The sequence below is a fragment of the Malaya genurostris genome, chromosome 3, assembly GCF_030247185.1.
Source record: "Malaya genurostris strain Urasoe2022 chromosome 3, Malgen_1.1, whole genome shotgun sequence".
NCBI lineage: Eukaryota > Metazoa > Arthropoda > Insecta > Diptera > Culicidae > Malaya > Malaya genurostris.
This window is the reverse complement of record NC_080572.1, coordinates 299041670-299058189: the sequence shown is the minus strand read 5'-3', so window position 1 is coordinate 299058189 and position 16520 is coordinate 299041670. Positions and strand designations below refer to the sequence as shown.

The window sequence follows — 16520 nt, the reverse complement described above, 5'->3', positions numbered from 1 at the left end:
CGATCTACTGGAAGTTTGAGTAGATAATGACCTAATTTTGAGTAGCTTATTAAGGGTGATTTTTTAAGAGCTTGAGAACTTTTTTAAACAATAAAACGCATAAAATTTGCAAAATCTCATCGGTTCTTTATTTTAAACGTTAGATTGGTACATGACATTTACTTTTTGAAGATAATTTCATTTAAATGTTGACCGCGGCTGCGTCTTAGGTGGTCCATTCGGAAAGTCCAATTTTGGGCAACTTTTTCGAGCATTTCGGCCGGAATAGCCCGAATTTCTTCGGAAATGTTGTCTTCCAAAGCTGGAATAGTTACTGGCTTATTTCTGTAGACTTTAGACTTGACGTAGCCCCACAAAAAATAGTCTAAAGGCGTCAAATCGCATGATCTTGGTGGCCAACTTACCGGTCCATTTCTTGAGATGAATTGTTCTCCGAAGTTTTCCCTCAAAATGGCCATAGAATCGCGAGCTGTGTGGCATGTAGCGCCATCTTGTTGAAACCACATGTCTACCAAGTTCAGTTCTTCCATTTTTGGCAACAAAAAGTTTGTTAGCATCGAACGATAGCGATCGCCATTCACTGTAACGTTGCGTCCAACAGCATCTTTGAAAAAATACGGTCCAATGATTCCACCAGCGTACAAACCACACCAAACAGTGCATTTTTCGAGATGCATGGGCAGTTCTTGAACGGCTTCTGGTTGCTCTTCACTCCAAATGCGGCAATTTTGCTTATTTACGTAGCCATTCAACCAGAAATGAGCCTCATCGCTGAACAAAATTTGTCGATAAAAAAGCGGATTTTCCGAATGGACCACCTAAGACGCAGCCGCGGTCAACATTTAAATGAAATTATCTTCAAAAAGTAAATGTCATGTACCAATCTAACGTTTAAAATAAAGAACCGATGAGATTTTGCAAATTTTATGCGTTTTATTGTTTAAAAAAGTTCTCAAGCTCTTAAAAAATCACCCTTTAGAAGAGCTCGACAATGAGTGATTTCTCCTCAAAAAAATAGGTAGAAATGATTTTCAGTGTATTAGTTTAATTTTCAAGAAATGTGAATCAATTCTGAATTGGAGCAAGGCGAATTAAGCAGATATATGAAATATTTATTGTGAATCTAAATCAGGTTTTTTAGGCAACGTCCTTACCTCTGTATAGAAAACAAAGACGTAGTTCTACGTGAAAAGCTTGGGTGGATAATGTCAGTGACATAACTGGATGACGTGAACAGGCAAAAAAAAAACTCTCACTTTCAAATACCTCGAACAGAATCTGGAATCTCGAAATGAATGTTATATCTGGAACTGAGTACTGAGGCTGGATCTGGACCGTTTATTCCAAAGTGGGGCCACGTAGAGGTAGTCAAAGAAAGGCGTTGTTACGGAGAGCACGGGGACGAACTTTGGTATTAACCTCACGGAGCAAAGCGGGGCAGTCAATCCTATCATTCAAAATATCAGCTATCATCAAAGCACGCAACAGCTCTCGTCGTACTTGTAGTGTGTCAAGACCAATCACCAATTCCAGACTACTGAGCAATATTCCAAAGTAGAACGAACGAGTGTATAGTATAGAGTCTTCAGGTAATAAATATTATTGAAGTGCTTAGCCATTCTAAATATGAATCCCAAACAGCGAGAAGCTTTCGCATCAATATAGTTAATGTGATGTTTGAACGATAGCTGCTCATCGAGAAAGACACCAATACCTTTGACGCATGTCGATCTACTAATCATGAATCCTTCAAGATAATATTCGAATTTGAACGGTAACTTTTTCCTTGTGGACGTAATGAGTGAGCACTTTTCGGGATTCACTATCATATGATTGGTTTTGAACCAACTCGCAAAGATTTTCAATTGCCTTTGAAGGAATGCCGCATCTTCTGAGCTGCGGATGGTAGGATAAATCTTGAGGTCATCAGCGAAAGAAACTCGTGGTTCATCCAGACAATGATTTACATCATTGAAGTACAGTAAGAAAATCAAAGGGCCAAGATGACTGCCCTGTGGAATTCCAGACGTTGCATCAAATTCTTCGGATAATCAATCATACAACAATCATAATAATTTTGATAGTAAGACGTCGATTGCTGAGTTATGATTGTATCCATTGAATGACGTTTGCACCAAAACCGAGTCGATTTAATTTTGCAATTGAAATATCATATTTATCGAAAGCGGAAGAAATATCTGTATAGATAACGTCCGTCTGCAATCCGTCTGACATAGCGCTTGTTATGTAAGATGTAAAAGATACGCGGTTGGTAGCCGTTGAACGTTTCGGCATAAACCCGTGTTGAGTATCATCAAGAATGAGAATTACTTTTTCGAACAATTTAAGAATTGCGCTAAGAGAATTGATACCGCGGTAGTTGTTCATATCGCTTTGATCGCCTTTCTCGTAAACCGGATACATAAACGATGATGTTGAGTTCTACCCATTCTTGTACTGCAACATTTTTGAAAAGGAGCCCCATAGCAGAGTTACCAGGTTATTTTTTTTTCAAAAATCAGTATAAGTATTTAAACCTACACAACATTTTTACCAGAAAATGATGACTGGGTTTCATTTAAGTGAGAAAAAAAGGTCCCACAATAACAATTCACCTTTGCTAAAATAGATGCACCTAGAAATAAATACTTCTGTTGTACTCAGAAAGTTGATAAAAAGTGCACTGGTAAAAAAGTAACTGAATAATTTACGTAGATTCTGAGTTCCAACAATTATATTTGATCCTGGGTGCATTCTACTAAGAATCCAACAAAACTGCATAAACTCAAATCCTAGGTAAATTATTGTGATACTGTTTAACCAGATATGGGCAGAAAAAATAAAAAAAAAGTTATTTGATCTTATTTCCTGTAAATTTCACTAAATTGTAGATGATTTGTTTTACTAACTTTCTGAGTACTACAGAAGTATTTATTTCTAGGTGCGTGTAAAAAAAAACCGGTTGAAAATAAAAATTCGCGCCGATTCAATTCCGGGTATTTTCCGGGTTTAGGCTACTGTCCTGAACTTGAGGTCGTCTCGCATTTGTCTCTGGCCTAGTGGAATCCAATCGATTATCTACACAACAAGTTGTCTCAATTTTTTAGCCACAGCAGCAACTATAACCCCTATCCAAGACCCCATCCGTTTTTTCCAACAACCGCTTCGAACGCTTACAAATACCCACCATATGTAGTACTCACCTCCGCAATCAGAACTTACAGAAAGAAGAACAAATATAAATGCGGAAGCAAGCAATCCGCCGGGAATCTCTTCTGCACAATCTATCACATGTTCACGCCCGTTCCAACCATTCACTTTGCCACAATAGTAGTTGAGTTCTCGATAATGTCTCCCGTCCCGTTGCTACCATCGACCATGTGGTGATGGTGATGATGGTGGTGATGATGATGGTGATGATGTAGTAAACTATCGTCTACTAGCAAATTTAGTTTATTGTTATCGACAGTTGTCTGTTGTGGTTGCTGTTGCTGTTGTTGCTGCTGCTGTTGCTGTTGTTTAGTTGGTGTCGAAGGTTCCTTCTTGCTGTCAGATTTGTTCCGCCGGAAAAAGTTGAGGCCACTTTTCTTGGTGCTCGTCTTCACCGGCGTATCCGGTGCCGTTTCACTCGTTGTATCTTTGTCTTTGTCCTTGTCACCTGTCGATTTGTCACCGTTGGTGCTGGACGACGACGACGATGAGGATGACTTGTCGCTGTGAGAGGATTTGGAAGATCGGAACTTTGGGAAGAAATTATGGCTGGATGAGTTTTTCGACTCTTTCTGGGGGGTTGCTGGGGCAGCGGGAACCGGTACCGGATTTGTCGGACTAATGGCTGGTGCCGGAGTTGGGGTTGCTTTCAACGAAGTAGGTGATGTAGGTGAAGTTTGCTGTTGTTGCTGAATGCTAGCGGATGGCACGGAGTTGCACTCCTTGGTGCTAGGAGAAGCTGCCGGAGGATTTTCTTTCAGAGGTGACGTGCTTCCTCCCGTTGGCAGTGTAAGACCGTTCAATTTCGAGCCACTGGCCCCGGTAGGAGAGAGCCTCAGACTTTCGGTTTCCTTAGTCAATTCGTCTATGCTGCCGGTGTTGTTATTGGTATTGGTATTGAGCTGCTCGCTGCTACTTGAACAATCGGTTACGTCTGTGGTCTGTGGTTTCTCTGAGTTCGATTCAATGCTGGTACTGTTTGTAATTGCACTTTGTTGATGCTTGTTCTGCAGAAGTTGCATTCCGTTGTGATGATCGTGTGAAATGGGAAATTTCGGCTGCAGTTGCTGCAGACGCACTTGATATCCTTCGTTAATGTCGCGTGGCTGTTGACCCTGTTGATGATAGATGTTCTGAGGTTGCTGTTGGTGTCTTTGTTGTTGTTGCTGTTGAGAGTGCTCATACGAGGGAGCGGTGTCTGGACCAAATTCAGTATAGACGACTAGATTTTCCGGCGGACCACTGTCGACTCGTCCTTTGTCGCGGCAAGCCTGCACCGCACTCCAGACGTCTTTCAGCTCACCCGAGAGATCGCGATCCTTTAGTATTTCCGGTTTTCTGAAAACAAAAAAAAAAACAAACTGAATGAACAGACAAAACAAGAGCCAAAAAATGAATCACTTTACTTACCGTGATAAATGCAAGGTAGGATTCATTGCTTCGACAAACTCGCACATTAGATCGACCAGATTCATTCGTTCCTGTAAGAGAAAGAGACGAAATATTATTCAGATCAGATGGTGATATATTTTAAGGGCGATATGCGATGCACCTACCGGAGTATCCGGGCACTTTCTCCCTGCTTTCTTGAGCACCTCGGGACTGGCCATCACTGCGTACACGAGCGGTGGAGCACGAGGACTGCCGGGGGGAATCTATGGATGAGAAAAAAATAAAGCAAAAGTAAAAAAAACACTCATTAACAATGTAGGATCGTATCTGCAACGTAAGTTTGCTCTAGACGCACGTGGACTAGGCTCACTTGGCAGTGCCCCGCTCGTAAGCCACAGCCAGCCACAAAACAACATCAGAGACAGCAAAATCAAGGTAATTATTGCAAGCAAAATTAAGTTTCACTTTTCATATTATATGAGCACAGTTTCGCGTACGTGGGCTTGCCGGATCGGGGATCTTGTTTTGCCTCTCCGATGAAACTGCCTGTGGTTTTTTTTTTGCATCATCGTCGATTATAGCATCTGCAGTGTTTACTTCCTAACCGATCGTTAGTAGCATAAAAATGTATTTCAATTTCCTAATTCGACTTTGTTTGCTATTTGTTGAACTAAATTAAAAGTGAAGGGAATGGTTTAAATACGTTGCACGTTGGAACAAGGTTGTAGGTATATTTTTGGTTCCAAACGAGTCATTCTCTTGGAATAGGATGTCGAGGAGTTGAACATTTGGGTAGGTATGGGGTCTAGAATTCGCTCTAAATTCCTGTCAAATCGGGAAATCAGTAATCACTAACTTGACACACGGATGATTGGTATTGTAAAAAAAGACTTTGGAACCATTCTAATTGCATGCAACATAGTTTTTGTAATTTTGTAATAATACCAGTGTTGCGAAAATATTAAATTATCAAATATCACCGTTGAAAAAAATTGTGGCCGATTTATCCGCAAAATCAACGTTGATTATAATCACTCGAATGTCGGTTTCACTTCATGCCAAACCTAACCCATTTTCTGCCCTAACTGCTGTCAAACTGGTTGTTTGAAGCCAGTTTCGAACCTAGTTTCAACGTCTTTAAATTGATAACCGGCCCTGGCCCCTCCCGAAATCGGATGTTTTCATCGATTAGCTCTGATACATATCATTTACACATCCTTTTTTTTATACACGTTTAACTTAAGGAGTGTATCGATAAGTAGTTAGCAACATTCAAACAGTTATTACTCTGAAATTGCTTAATTTTTTGCAGCGTGTTTTGCGATGACATGTTTGTTTACATGTCAATAACAGCTGCGCAATCGATTGGTTTCGGTACGGTTTATCGTTTCAATGATGAGTCGAATTGATCCGGAAACGCGAAAGAAAATTCTGCACACTTGGTGCTCAGAAAGTGGTGTCACGTACAATTAAATTAATAAACGGGTGAAAGTGCACCACACCAGTGTCAAAAATATTATCGAGAAGTTCGGTAAGACCCTTTCCATGAAGGATTCGCCCCGATCCGGTAGGAAAACGGGACTTAAAAGTGGTTGAGTACATCAGGAAAAACCCATCGGCGTCGACGCGGGATTTGACCAAGCAGTTCAACACCAGCGTCGGGATGATTCAACGGATCAAAGTTCGGAACTCCCTGAAAACATACAAGAAACAGAAAGTGCCGAAAAAGTCCCTGGTACAGCAAGTTCAGGTCAAAACAAGAGCGCGAAAACTGTATAACCGGATTCTACAGAATAAAGACGGATGCATCCTGATCGACGACGAAACCTACGCCAAGGAAGACTCTCGAGCGCTGTCCGGACCGCAATGTCATACGAAATCGGTGTACCAGGACATGGACGACGCTGACACCACGGTGGCGTTGGAAAAGTTTAGGCAGAAGGTGTTGTACCTGTGGTTTGCGGTCGTCGATTTTCTTCACGAAGGGCACAATTAATGCACAATTAATTAATTGCTAACTATTTTTCGATACACTCCTTAATGAAAAATGGTTTTCGTTCTTTAAAATAACATTTTCGGGAAGCCAAAGGTTAATAATGCAAAAGTACACTGTGAAATAGTGGTTTCTAGAAAGATCAGAGTGGCAAGTGAATTAGCGATTTCAATTTCCCGGTGCGCTAGACTAAAAATTCTCGGTATTTTTTTAACAGGCCCAAATAGCCTATGTTCAGTTTTTTTAAAATACTTCTCTAATTCAAGTTGAAATCTTATATCAAAAAAAAAAACAAACAAAAAAGTTGAGAAATAAGTATTTTTCGGGTATCTGCTTGGAACTACGATTAAAAGTTCAGTCATCCACAGTTTTTCCGAACGTTCATATTCTGAACTAACAGAACCATCCAGCCCAATGTATTCCATCTTTATTTTATCTTTTACTTCGCCAGTAACAATAGGATTAAAACAAGAAACATATCTAGCCAACGGTAAATTAATCTTGCATTTCACTAAGGAATGAAACATCAAAATTCTTACAATTTTCTTGAAAAATCAACACATTTTATTTAAGCTTCTTGCTTTCTTTCAATAATGCTCTTAGGCGCAGCTTTCACATCATATTCGATTATTGGTGGTGTTTTGTAGTTTTCCAGAAATATCATCAGTTATTTTAAAGCCTAATGATGAAGAATTAAATTAAAAGTCTTACAATTAAAATCAACTAATTATTTTTCGAACTATTCAACCTTTTTCAAGACCACCACTGAATCAGTTTTTTAAGGCTGTCTGGAAAATCAGTCCTTCTTAAAACTTATGCAAGTTAGGAGTGTATTCTAGAAATGGGCAAAACCGTTCATTTCGAAGAACTATTGAAAACTTGATAGTTGTACCGAAAGAATTAGAATAGAGAGCTATCATTCTTCAGTAAAGAACTCCAGTTCACTCAATCTTCGAGGAGAACTAGTTCTTTTGAACTGTACGCGCACTGACCATCTCTAGTGTATTCCAATACTTTTTTAGTCTGGTATAGTATAAGGTTAAAAAGGCTGGTGGGTAATGTCAGAGACATAACTGGATGTCGTGAATACGAAAAAACTGGCACACTCCCATCACTTTTCCGAATATCAGTTAGTTGATTGATTGTATGAACTGTGCAAGCTTTCCTCTTTTTCACTAATAGAATTTGAAGCGATACACCTACATTAAAATACCGATTAGTTACATTAAACAGCTACTATTCTACAACTATATACTCCAAACTTGAAATAATTCCTTTTTAATTTGCTGTAGTTTATTTTTATTGAAGCTATGAAGTTCGAAGATATCTGATTCTTCTCAAAATTTCAGTACGAGACAATTGCAATGGCCTGGTCTGAAATGTATCGACGATCTTCGGTATGCAAGAGTTATTTTAATAATAATAATGATAGTAATAATAATGATAATAATAATAATAATAATAATAATAATAATAATAATACAGATTAATCTGTACATATATGTATGTATAAATAAAATACAGATTAACCTGTATATATGGCAACCCTGTATCGCATGGCATATTTTCACACGACCCCATACTAGTATAAAGATGTGTTCAACATCATCACATTCGCTTTCGCATTGCCGTTCGTAATTGAATGTGTTAGTGACGATACAATTCTGCCTTTCTACCGGTTTTCGGTGCCATCTAGCTGACGGTGTCTCGTACGTTCAGAGTAGCTGCTTTAACTTAAATGACGCTATTTCTCACATCACATTTCATTTTATACTTGCTACTGGCAACGGTGTATGGACAGCCCCTTTGTTAGAATTCTTTTCCTGTAGGCAGAACGGGAAACAGTGAAACGATATAAAAGAGAGAGTTAGTGTAGCAGCAGCCAGTAATACTGAATTGGCTGTCGAGCTGTTAACAGCATATTGTGGAATTTTTACGCAGAAACACGCACACAGGAGGAAGAGTAAAGGGCAAGGCAAAGTCCCGCTCGAACCGTGCTGGTCTGCAGTTCCCAGTTGGCAAAATCCATCGTCTGCTCCGGAAGGGAAACTACGCAGAGCGTGTCGGTGCCGGTGCATCGGTCTATCTGGAGCAGTGATGGAGAACTTGGCTGCCGAAGTGTTGGAATTGGCCGGTAATGCTGCCCGTGACAACAAGAAAACGAAAATCATCCCTCGCCATCTGCAGCTGGCCATCCGTAACGATGAGGAGTTGAAAACCCTGTCCTTTTCAGGACGACCACATCACTGTGATAAAGAAATATTTAGGATTGCTTCAAGTTTAGCCAGTTCTGATACGTCTGGAAAGTAGAATGCGCAAATCAAGTGGAAACATTTGTTCTAACAATTTGTTCATCTCTTTCGTTTGTTCAATTTGTTCAACTCTGTTTCGCACGGCATATTTGTATACTAGTATAAAGATGTGTTCAAAATCATCACTTTCGCTTTCGCTTTGCCGTTCGTAATTGAATGTGTTAGTGACGGTGCAAATTAATTTAACTTCCATCTTGATGAATCTTTTGGTAGGAAATATTGAGATCTGAGATGGTTCTCGTGTGTGTCTTGTTTCGGCAATGGGCCTTGCTGGACTTTTTGGCTGCCTTTCTACCGATTTTCGGTGTCATTGTGCTGACGGTGTCTCATGCATTCAGATCGGGAAACAGTGAGACGACAGGTCCTCGATGTTGCTCTCGTGTGTCTTGTTTCGGGAACAGTTGCTCAGCAAATGGTAGGAAAAATGAACCACTCAACTTTTATATGAATGCTCTTGTATAGATTCAGACATCTCGCGTTCTGATTGGCTGGTGTTTTCAGGGGTTAAATCAAACAGGTTTTTCAATAGTGTACTATTGAAGAACTTCAATGTTGTTGCAATACACGTTCAAGTTGAAAATTTTCGATTCTATTGGTAGTTAGATTATATAAATCCTTCTACAGATCACTGAGCTTTCAAAATACGAGAAAGGCAAACGCGCCTTATGAATTATCCTCTTTGATACTTGTTTATACCAAACATTTCGAAAAAGTTTAATTTTGAACTATTTGAGAATATGTCACACAACTGAAAATTTTCTCATAAAATTGTGATCATATTTCCGATGGCATGTAGCAAGAATTATGTTGATTCATTAGATACAACAGGAGATATTCACGATCAAAAACTTATCACTCTCTCAGAGGGTAAATTTTGAAAAGGCGCCCCATAGTAAAGTAAGTCGTATTCACGACAAAAAAATTCTGGAACCGAGGTAGTAAAAGTTGCCAAATTCACACAATCAATCCACTAATACGAAAGAAATTCGGAAGTTTGAAAGAAGCATGTCGGTTTGGTTCGTACTCACGTCCTCCAGTCACGACTGACATTACCCAACCGCCTTCTTGTTACTCACTCACAGATATTTGGCGTTCGTAGTGAACAGAATCGAATGAAATCGGTTCTCGAGGTCTCAAGGTTTAGAAGCTGGTTTTCAGAGTAAGTACATAGTGTAGTACCATTCTACATTTTTGTGGGAAAAACTCGAACTCGATTGAAATACAGTATGGAAAATTTCCCATTCGATCGAAATATTTCGATTCGATCGAAATACAGAATAGGGGTATCTGTCAAATGCCGTATTAAATGTACTCACTATAGTATTTTTTTGCAATATATCATTTTCTCAAAACATGTCACACCATTCGAATTTTATCATAATTGTCTTATTTGTCTTAGAAACGATCACCTGTTGAAATGCCATTCACTTTTCAGTATTAGCAATGTAACCAGTTTTTATTACGTGTGTTCACAACACTATTGTTGATAGGCATTATTACGCTCTGTTAAACTTATAAAGGATCGAATTTGATAATTCAAATGTTTTCAAAAGAAGAATCAAAATGGAATAAAATTAAAAAGAAGATACACACACACTATAATTAGTCGTTTTCCATCATTTTTAATTGCCAACAACCAAACGTGTGGTCTGTGATCAACCAACAATACGTACGCGACAAAACCGAATGAAAATAATAAAATTTATTTGTTCCTTCATTCGGCAGCTTGGAAAATCGGAAGCAATAGTCGTATCTGTGGTTTTTGGCATTTTGCCGATCCCAATCAGTCCATCTCAGCCGATCCCAATCAGTTTTCTCCAACTGCTAACCGATGCGAATGCGGTGAACGATGGAAATTGTCCAACAGCTACACGTGGTTGTAGCCAAAACGGAAAACATTGAAAACTTCCTAGTCTGTCGGCATGATGTGATCGCTACTCGCGCAGAACTGAATTTATTCGACCTGGCCGTGAAGTAAATAGCAATAGTATTGCAATATGTTTTTCAACGGTTTTCTCTAATATATTTTGTGCTGTGAGTTGAGCGGTCAATAAATTCAAAAGTTTTACTTTCATCGAAGTGATGTATCGGTTTCGAAATTTGATCAGCCTAGCCTAGATGGACTCATTTGTATCAGAAATGTTCAGGAAGTAATAAAGTTGCCGTTGCCGAACTTGTACAATCTGTCGTACAAACTCCGAACGCGAAGATACAGCAAATAATGCGAGTAAGTGGGTATCGTATGACTTGATTTCCAGTGCATTAACCATAGAAATGACGACCGTCGAAACTTTTATGTAAGTTAACCAACCGACAAGTATTGAGTCGAGACTCGGTCAGCTGCTCTGGTTCACAGTTTTGTACATTGTTTACTCGCAACAAAGCTCCCGTGTGCGGGAGTTTTGCCATCGCTTCTCATTATTTTATTGCTCATGTTGCGGCGTGGTTTGCCTAACAGCGATTTATTACTTTTTTTCATTAACAACAGAAAGCATGTGCGCGGTGCGTTTTGTTGCAATCGCTGACGGCAGACAGACAACAAAAGAAACCGTTTAGTCTTTGTTGTTAGATGTAAGATGATTGGTTTTTTGCTCGTTTCTTACCTTGCCGACCTTCATCCCACCGTACAGCGGAATCGGTGCATCTGGGTTGTCCGGATTGGCAATCCGGGTCCAGCTGAGCACGTTGATAAACACTTCCTTGCCGTCGATGGTCTTTTCCTTGATGCACATGTGGGGCTGCGGAGGATTTTTGAATGTTCGTGACGCGCGGGATCTTCGATGAGTAAAATTGTTCGGAATGCCATCGATGGTTAAATCCTGCTGCTGGGGTGACTGCGGTGGTCCTTCGCCAGGACTCCCGGGAGGATAGTTCTGCTGCTGCTGATAGTGGAATAAGTCGGCGCTGTTGTTGTTGTTATTGCTGTTGCAATGCTGTGACGGCTGATGGTTAGGAAATTCATGCTTCGGCGAGTTTCGAGGGATTGAAATAGGAAATTCTTGTGTATTCATAGCTATCCTAACTGACCCCTGCCGTTTTGGTTCCTGAGAGCTAGGAAATTAATTTGATTTTGACTTTGTGTCACTTTGCCGTAATCGAATGGTGAAGAAAAACTTCAAATAAACAATCGTACGACAGTGATTTTTCCTCCACACTCGGAAAATGATTCACACCTTTTATCACAACAGTGATTCCGTCATTGGAACGAACAAAAAGCGCAGCACGCCCGACCAGACACCGAACAATGTATGACGAAGACGTCGATGAGCAAGGGAAAGGAATTTGACACACCAAAACTGGATTGTTGCAGCCCCTTCTATTCCTTTCCCCTTTGTTGCTTTTGTCGAAGTTTTCCTTAAGCGAGCATCGTCTAGTTTTTTTTCGCGTGCCTCCTCTCACTGTCCTTAGGCGATCGCTCCGGACTTTCGATTGACACAAGGTAAAATCACCAAAATAGCTGTCTAGCACCAATGAGTTTGGGAAAACTTCAAACATCAATTTTTTCCAGCTTCATTAGCACTGCACACTTTTCGTACGTCTCCGCCCGTCAGTAAACAGACCAGACAGTCCACAAGTTTCTCTTTCTTCCGATTCACTTCCAGATACACGAAACACGTCACAGGAAAACTGTGCCCAGAGTTGCAATAAAACGCATTTAATTCATGGATGACCAACATAAAGCAAACATAGAAATTCCGTGATAATCAATTCCAGCCGAACAAAACATAAAAGCTCACGGTAGAAATAATTAGTCCGGATCTATTTCTGGGCCATTGTTTATTCTATTGACGAAGAAGGAGGAACTCGATTTTTTTTCCGAATGAAGAAAACACCGACACCGAATGGGGACACACTGGGAACGATCACTCGCGAATCAACGACTAGAGGAAAAACTAGCGTGAAAATTTGGAAACAAATTTACGTTTTTTCTCTACTCTTTTTTTTTGTTTCTTCGAGCCCGTCCGCAAAGATTACTGACTGCTGAAAGCACCAAAATGACGACGACTCGTTTGCTTTGAATTTTCTGATCACTGACTGGTGCTGAAAATTTATGCTAGTGTGTTGTGTCAAAGAGGCGAAAACATTCACCAACACTCTTGCACGCAGGTGTGCGAGTGCAGTTCTCTTCCTTCGCGTGCAGGTGGCTCTGCTCGTTGACGGTAAAACGAAACGAACGATATTTTTTTGAGAGGTGGTCTTACGAGGGGTTTGTTTTGTTAGGTGCGTAAAACGAATTCGCTTCATGGAAGTCAACAGGTAAAATTTATTCTCGATTTTATAGATTAAACTGTTTTACTTCCAGCTATCGTTTCGTTTGCATCAATGTCACAGGCGAATAGATGCAAAAACGGTTTGATTAATAGTGATTCTGAACTAAAGACTTTGCTAACTAAGGACGATGCCACTCAATACTAGGTAATCGGGAAACAAATATAAACTCAAGAAAATTTATGTCGATTGGTTACTAGTTTATATAAATCCATTTGCAAGAAACTGAGAATAATTCAAAATGCTGTCTTCTTCTTGTGTGAAATTATGATAACCGGTAGAAATCTGGCTGCATTCCGGCTGCTGTCAAAATTACCCAGGCGAAATCGCTTTTTTGCTCTTCCTTCTTATTTTTTCTTGACTTCATTTGATATTCGTCAATCTTTCATGTACATACAAAAATCCTGCATGTATGTACTGTCATTAGCTGATGCGTCTGTTAATAATTCACAAGAACTTGTATTTTTTTGCATAATAATTAAAATGATTGTGTTTTCAGGTAATTGAATTGTGGATTGCTAAATAAAATCGTGCAATTCTTTCATGGCGACTGTGTAAGTCGGCGAAAACGAAAATTAAACATTGAAATCATAAAACTATACAACATAGCTTATATTGATTAAATTATATTCAGCAAATTCTCTGCACCCCAATAGCTAAATGATGACATTACCAGATATTTTCGAGGTTCGAGTCGGGTAGGGTAGATTTTTATTTTTTTTATCGGGTATGGGTCGGGTTTGGGTTTGGAAGAAAAATTAATCTCGGTCCGGATTGGCACATTGCCGCGAAACTGAATTACCGTTAGTGACATCTGCCAATGAAAAATGGAACCAAGAAAAGGAGGATTCTTTCGAAAATTTTCATATCGGTAGTAGCGATTTGCAACATTTTTATCATTTATTCAATTGTACAAATATATATCTCGGTTGATTATTTATTAGGGCGTATAAGCAATTGACAGTTTCTCTTTAATCACTCTCTCTTTCGATTATTGTGATATGATTAAAAAGATTTTTTATGATTTCACTACACGGTTTGAAAGTCGAAAGTTTCGGGTATCATTTAATGCAAAGAGTTCAGTGATAAACGTGGAAACCGCTTGGTAATTAATAGAAGAGAAAGTAAACAAAGAGAAACTGTCACTTGCTTATACACCCTAATGAAAAATCAACCGAGATATCAGCAATAAAAGTACACTCGGAGTAGAAGAAAATCAATTTCAAAGTGATTACTATTACTTTTTTTAGTGTACAGGGTCCGGCACTCGAAGTGTAACCAATTAAAAAGGCCATAAATTCAGTTTGGAAAATTACTTTTACTTAATTCAAAGTACAAAATGTGTAAAAATAATACAAAATTCAGAATCAATTCACTTTTGCTCGATATGACCACCTTTTGCCTTGACTTGATGACTTGATAGAGCGAAGGAGTTGCTTCGTTTGGCCGAATGTGACTTGCAGGTATTTTGGCCCACTCGCGGACAATAACTTTTTTCAGCGCCTCGAGACTGGTGTATCTTTTAGTTCGGACTTTGCTCTCCAAAATGGCCCAAAGAGAATAATCCATTGGATTCGCATCTGGTGAATTCGAGTGCCATTGTGTGGACGTGATGAAGTTCGGAACGTTGTTTTTCAGCCATTCTTGGTTCACTCGAGCTTTGTGAGACGGTGCCGAGTCCTGCGGAAACGTCCATGGTCTGCCACCGAAATGTTTGTCTGCCCACGGCTTCAGAGCAACTTCCAGAATACTTTCCCGATAATATGTCGCATTTACCTTGACGCCATGCTCGATGAAAACGATTGGAGAGCGCCCATCTGCGGTTACAGCTGCCCAAACCATTATCTGTTGCGGGTGCTGCCTCCTGGTGGCCAATCGATGACTCAAATTCTCGTATGAACGGTCGGTCAAGTAAACCCTATCGTTTTGAGAGTTTACGAATTGCTCAATTGGAAAAATTTTCTCGTCAGAAAATACAATGTTCGGAAATTGACCGCTTTCGGCAAAACGAAGCAACTCCTTCGCTCTCTCAAGTCATCAAGTCAAGGCAAAAGGTGGTCATATCGAGAAAAAGTGAATTGATTCTGAATTTTGTATTATTTTTACACATTTTGTACTTTGAATTAAGTAAAAGTAATTTTCCAAACTGAATTTATGGCCTTTTTAATTGGTTACACTTCGAGTGCCGGACCCTGTAAATTACGATTAAACATGGAAAATCATCAGTAATGTGCAAAATTGGGTAAGGTTAGAAACATTAGAAACCAGTATAATGTTGATTTCTCGTATACTAGAATGAATAGCGATCGAGTACCATTTATTTTGGAAACTTCATTTGTTATTTGCAGGCATTTGAAAAATGGTATTAAACCAAGTTTAATCAAAGACTAACAGACATGACAGTATGAGTAAATTCTTATAAAACTAATTTGTCGTGATGCACTAGTTCCACCTATATTGTACTGCGCGAACTATTTACTATTGGTACATCCCTTGTGTTCTGTAAATTTTTTTTACTAGTTGGTTCCACCTCGTTTGTCAACACCGATCAGCTGCTTGTAGGGATGCCTGATTTCATCATAATATTTGGAAATGAATCGTCACAATAAATTATTGGATTACGTTGATAATATATTTAACTTTTTCGCGATGTTGGAAGGTAACCATTTATTTGACTCAACGATGTTCATCTAGACTATTTTTTATTGTGTTGGTAGTTTTCACCCGAAATGAAGTGGCGGCCGACCAGAAGCAAGTAAATATTGTAAAAAACGAGTACGATTTTGTATTGCATTGGAGGATGAGAAGTAGGCACAATTATGTACCTATAGTTTTGGCAATATGTATTGAATCTGTATCCTGCATGAAATTCGCATGGATGCAATCAATACATTACAGGTAATTCTGTATGAATGGCAACTCTGTTGGTAAATGAAAAAAATAAACACAGTCTAGATGACAGACAGGATATTTTTGATAGGGTAACGTGGCGCCATCATGACATATGCGAGTATTGTCCCAACTAAAGGAATATTCGAAATGACCGTTTATATGGTTAAAGAATCTGATTTGAGTGTCCTGTCTGTTAGTCTGTGCTAACATGTTAGGACATTGCTCTATGTCACAAAGTTATACAGTTTCATTTAGTTTCGTGTTCAAAGTAGATCAAAGATTCTACTGTGAACCGCGCAAACTCAATCGATACATTTTTTTCCTCGGTTTGTACAAACGTCTTTGACATTCCTGTTAAGTTTGAGTGGGATATGTCAATTAGTGTGTGTTTTTGTCAGTCGTATGTTTACGACACGAAAAATTTTTGGCGGGCTATTTTTACTATGGAAAAA

The 16520-nt window shown here is 39.3% G+C and overlaps 1 protein-coding gene across 1 annotated transcript; it reads right to left on the bottom strand.

Moving 5' to 3' along the window:
- Nucleotides 1–1091: 1091 nt before the first annotated feature.
- Nucleotides 1092–12950, bottom strand: LOC131434510 (protein kinase 4). The gene is made up of 4 exons (XM_058601259.1): nt 11511–12950; nt 4767–4865; nt 4621–4691; nt 1092–4548 (listed from the first exon to the last, which is right to left on the bottom strand). Exons 1-4 carry the CDS (start codon nt 11916–11918, stop codon nt 3315–3317), a joined length of 1812 nt encoding a protein of 603 aa, XP_058457242.1. The 5' UTR covers nt 11919–12950; the 3' UTR covers nt 1092–3314.
- Nucleotides 12951–16520: the final 3570 nt, after the last annotated feature.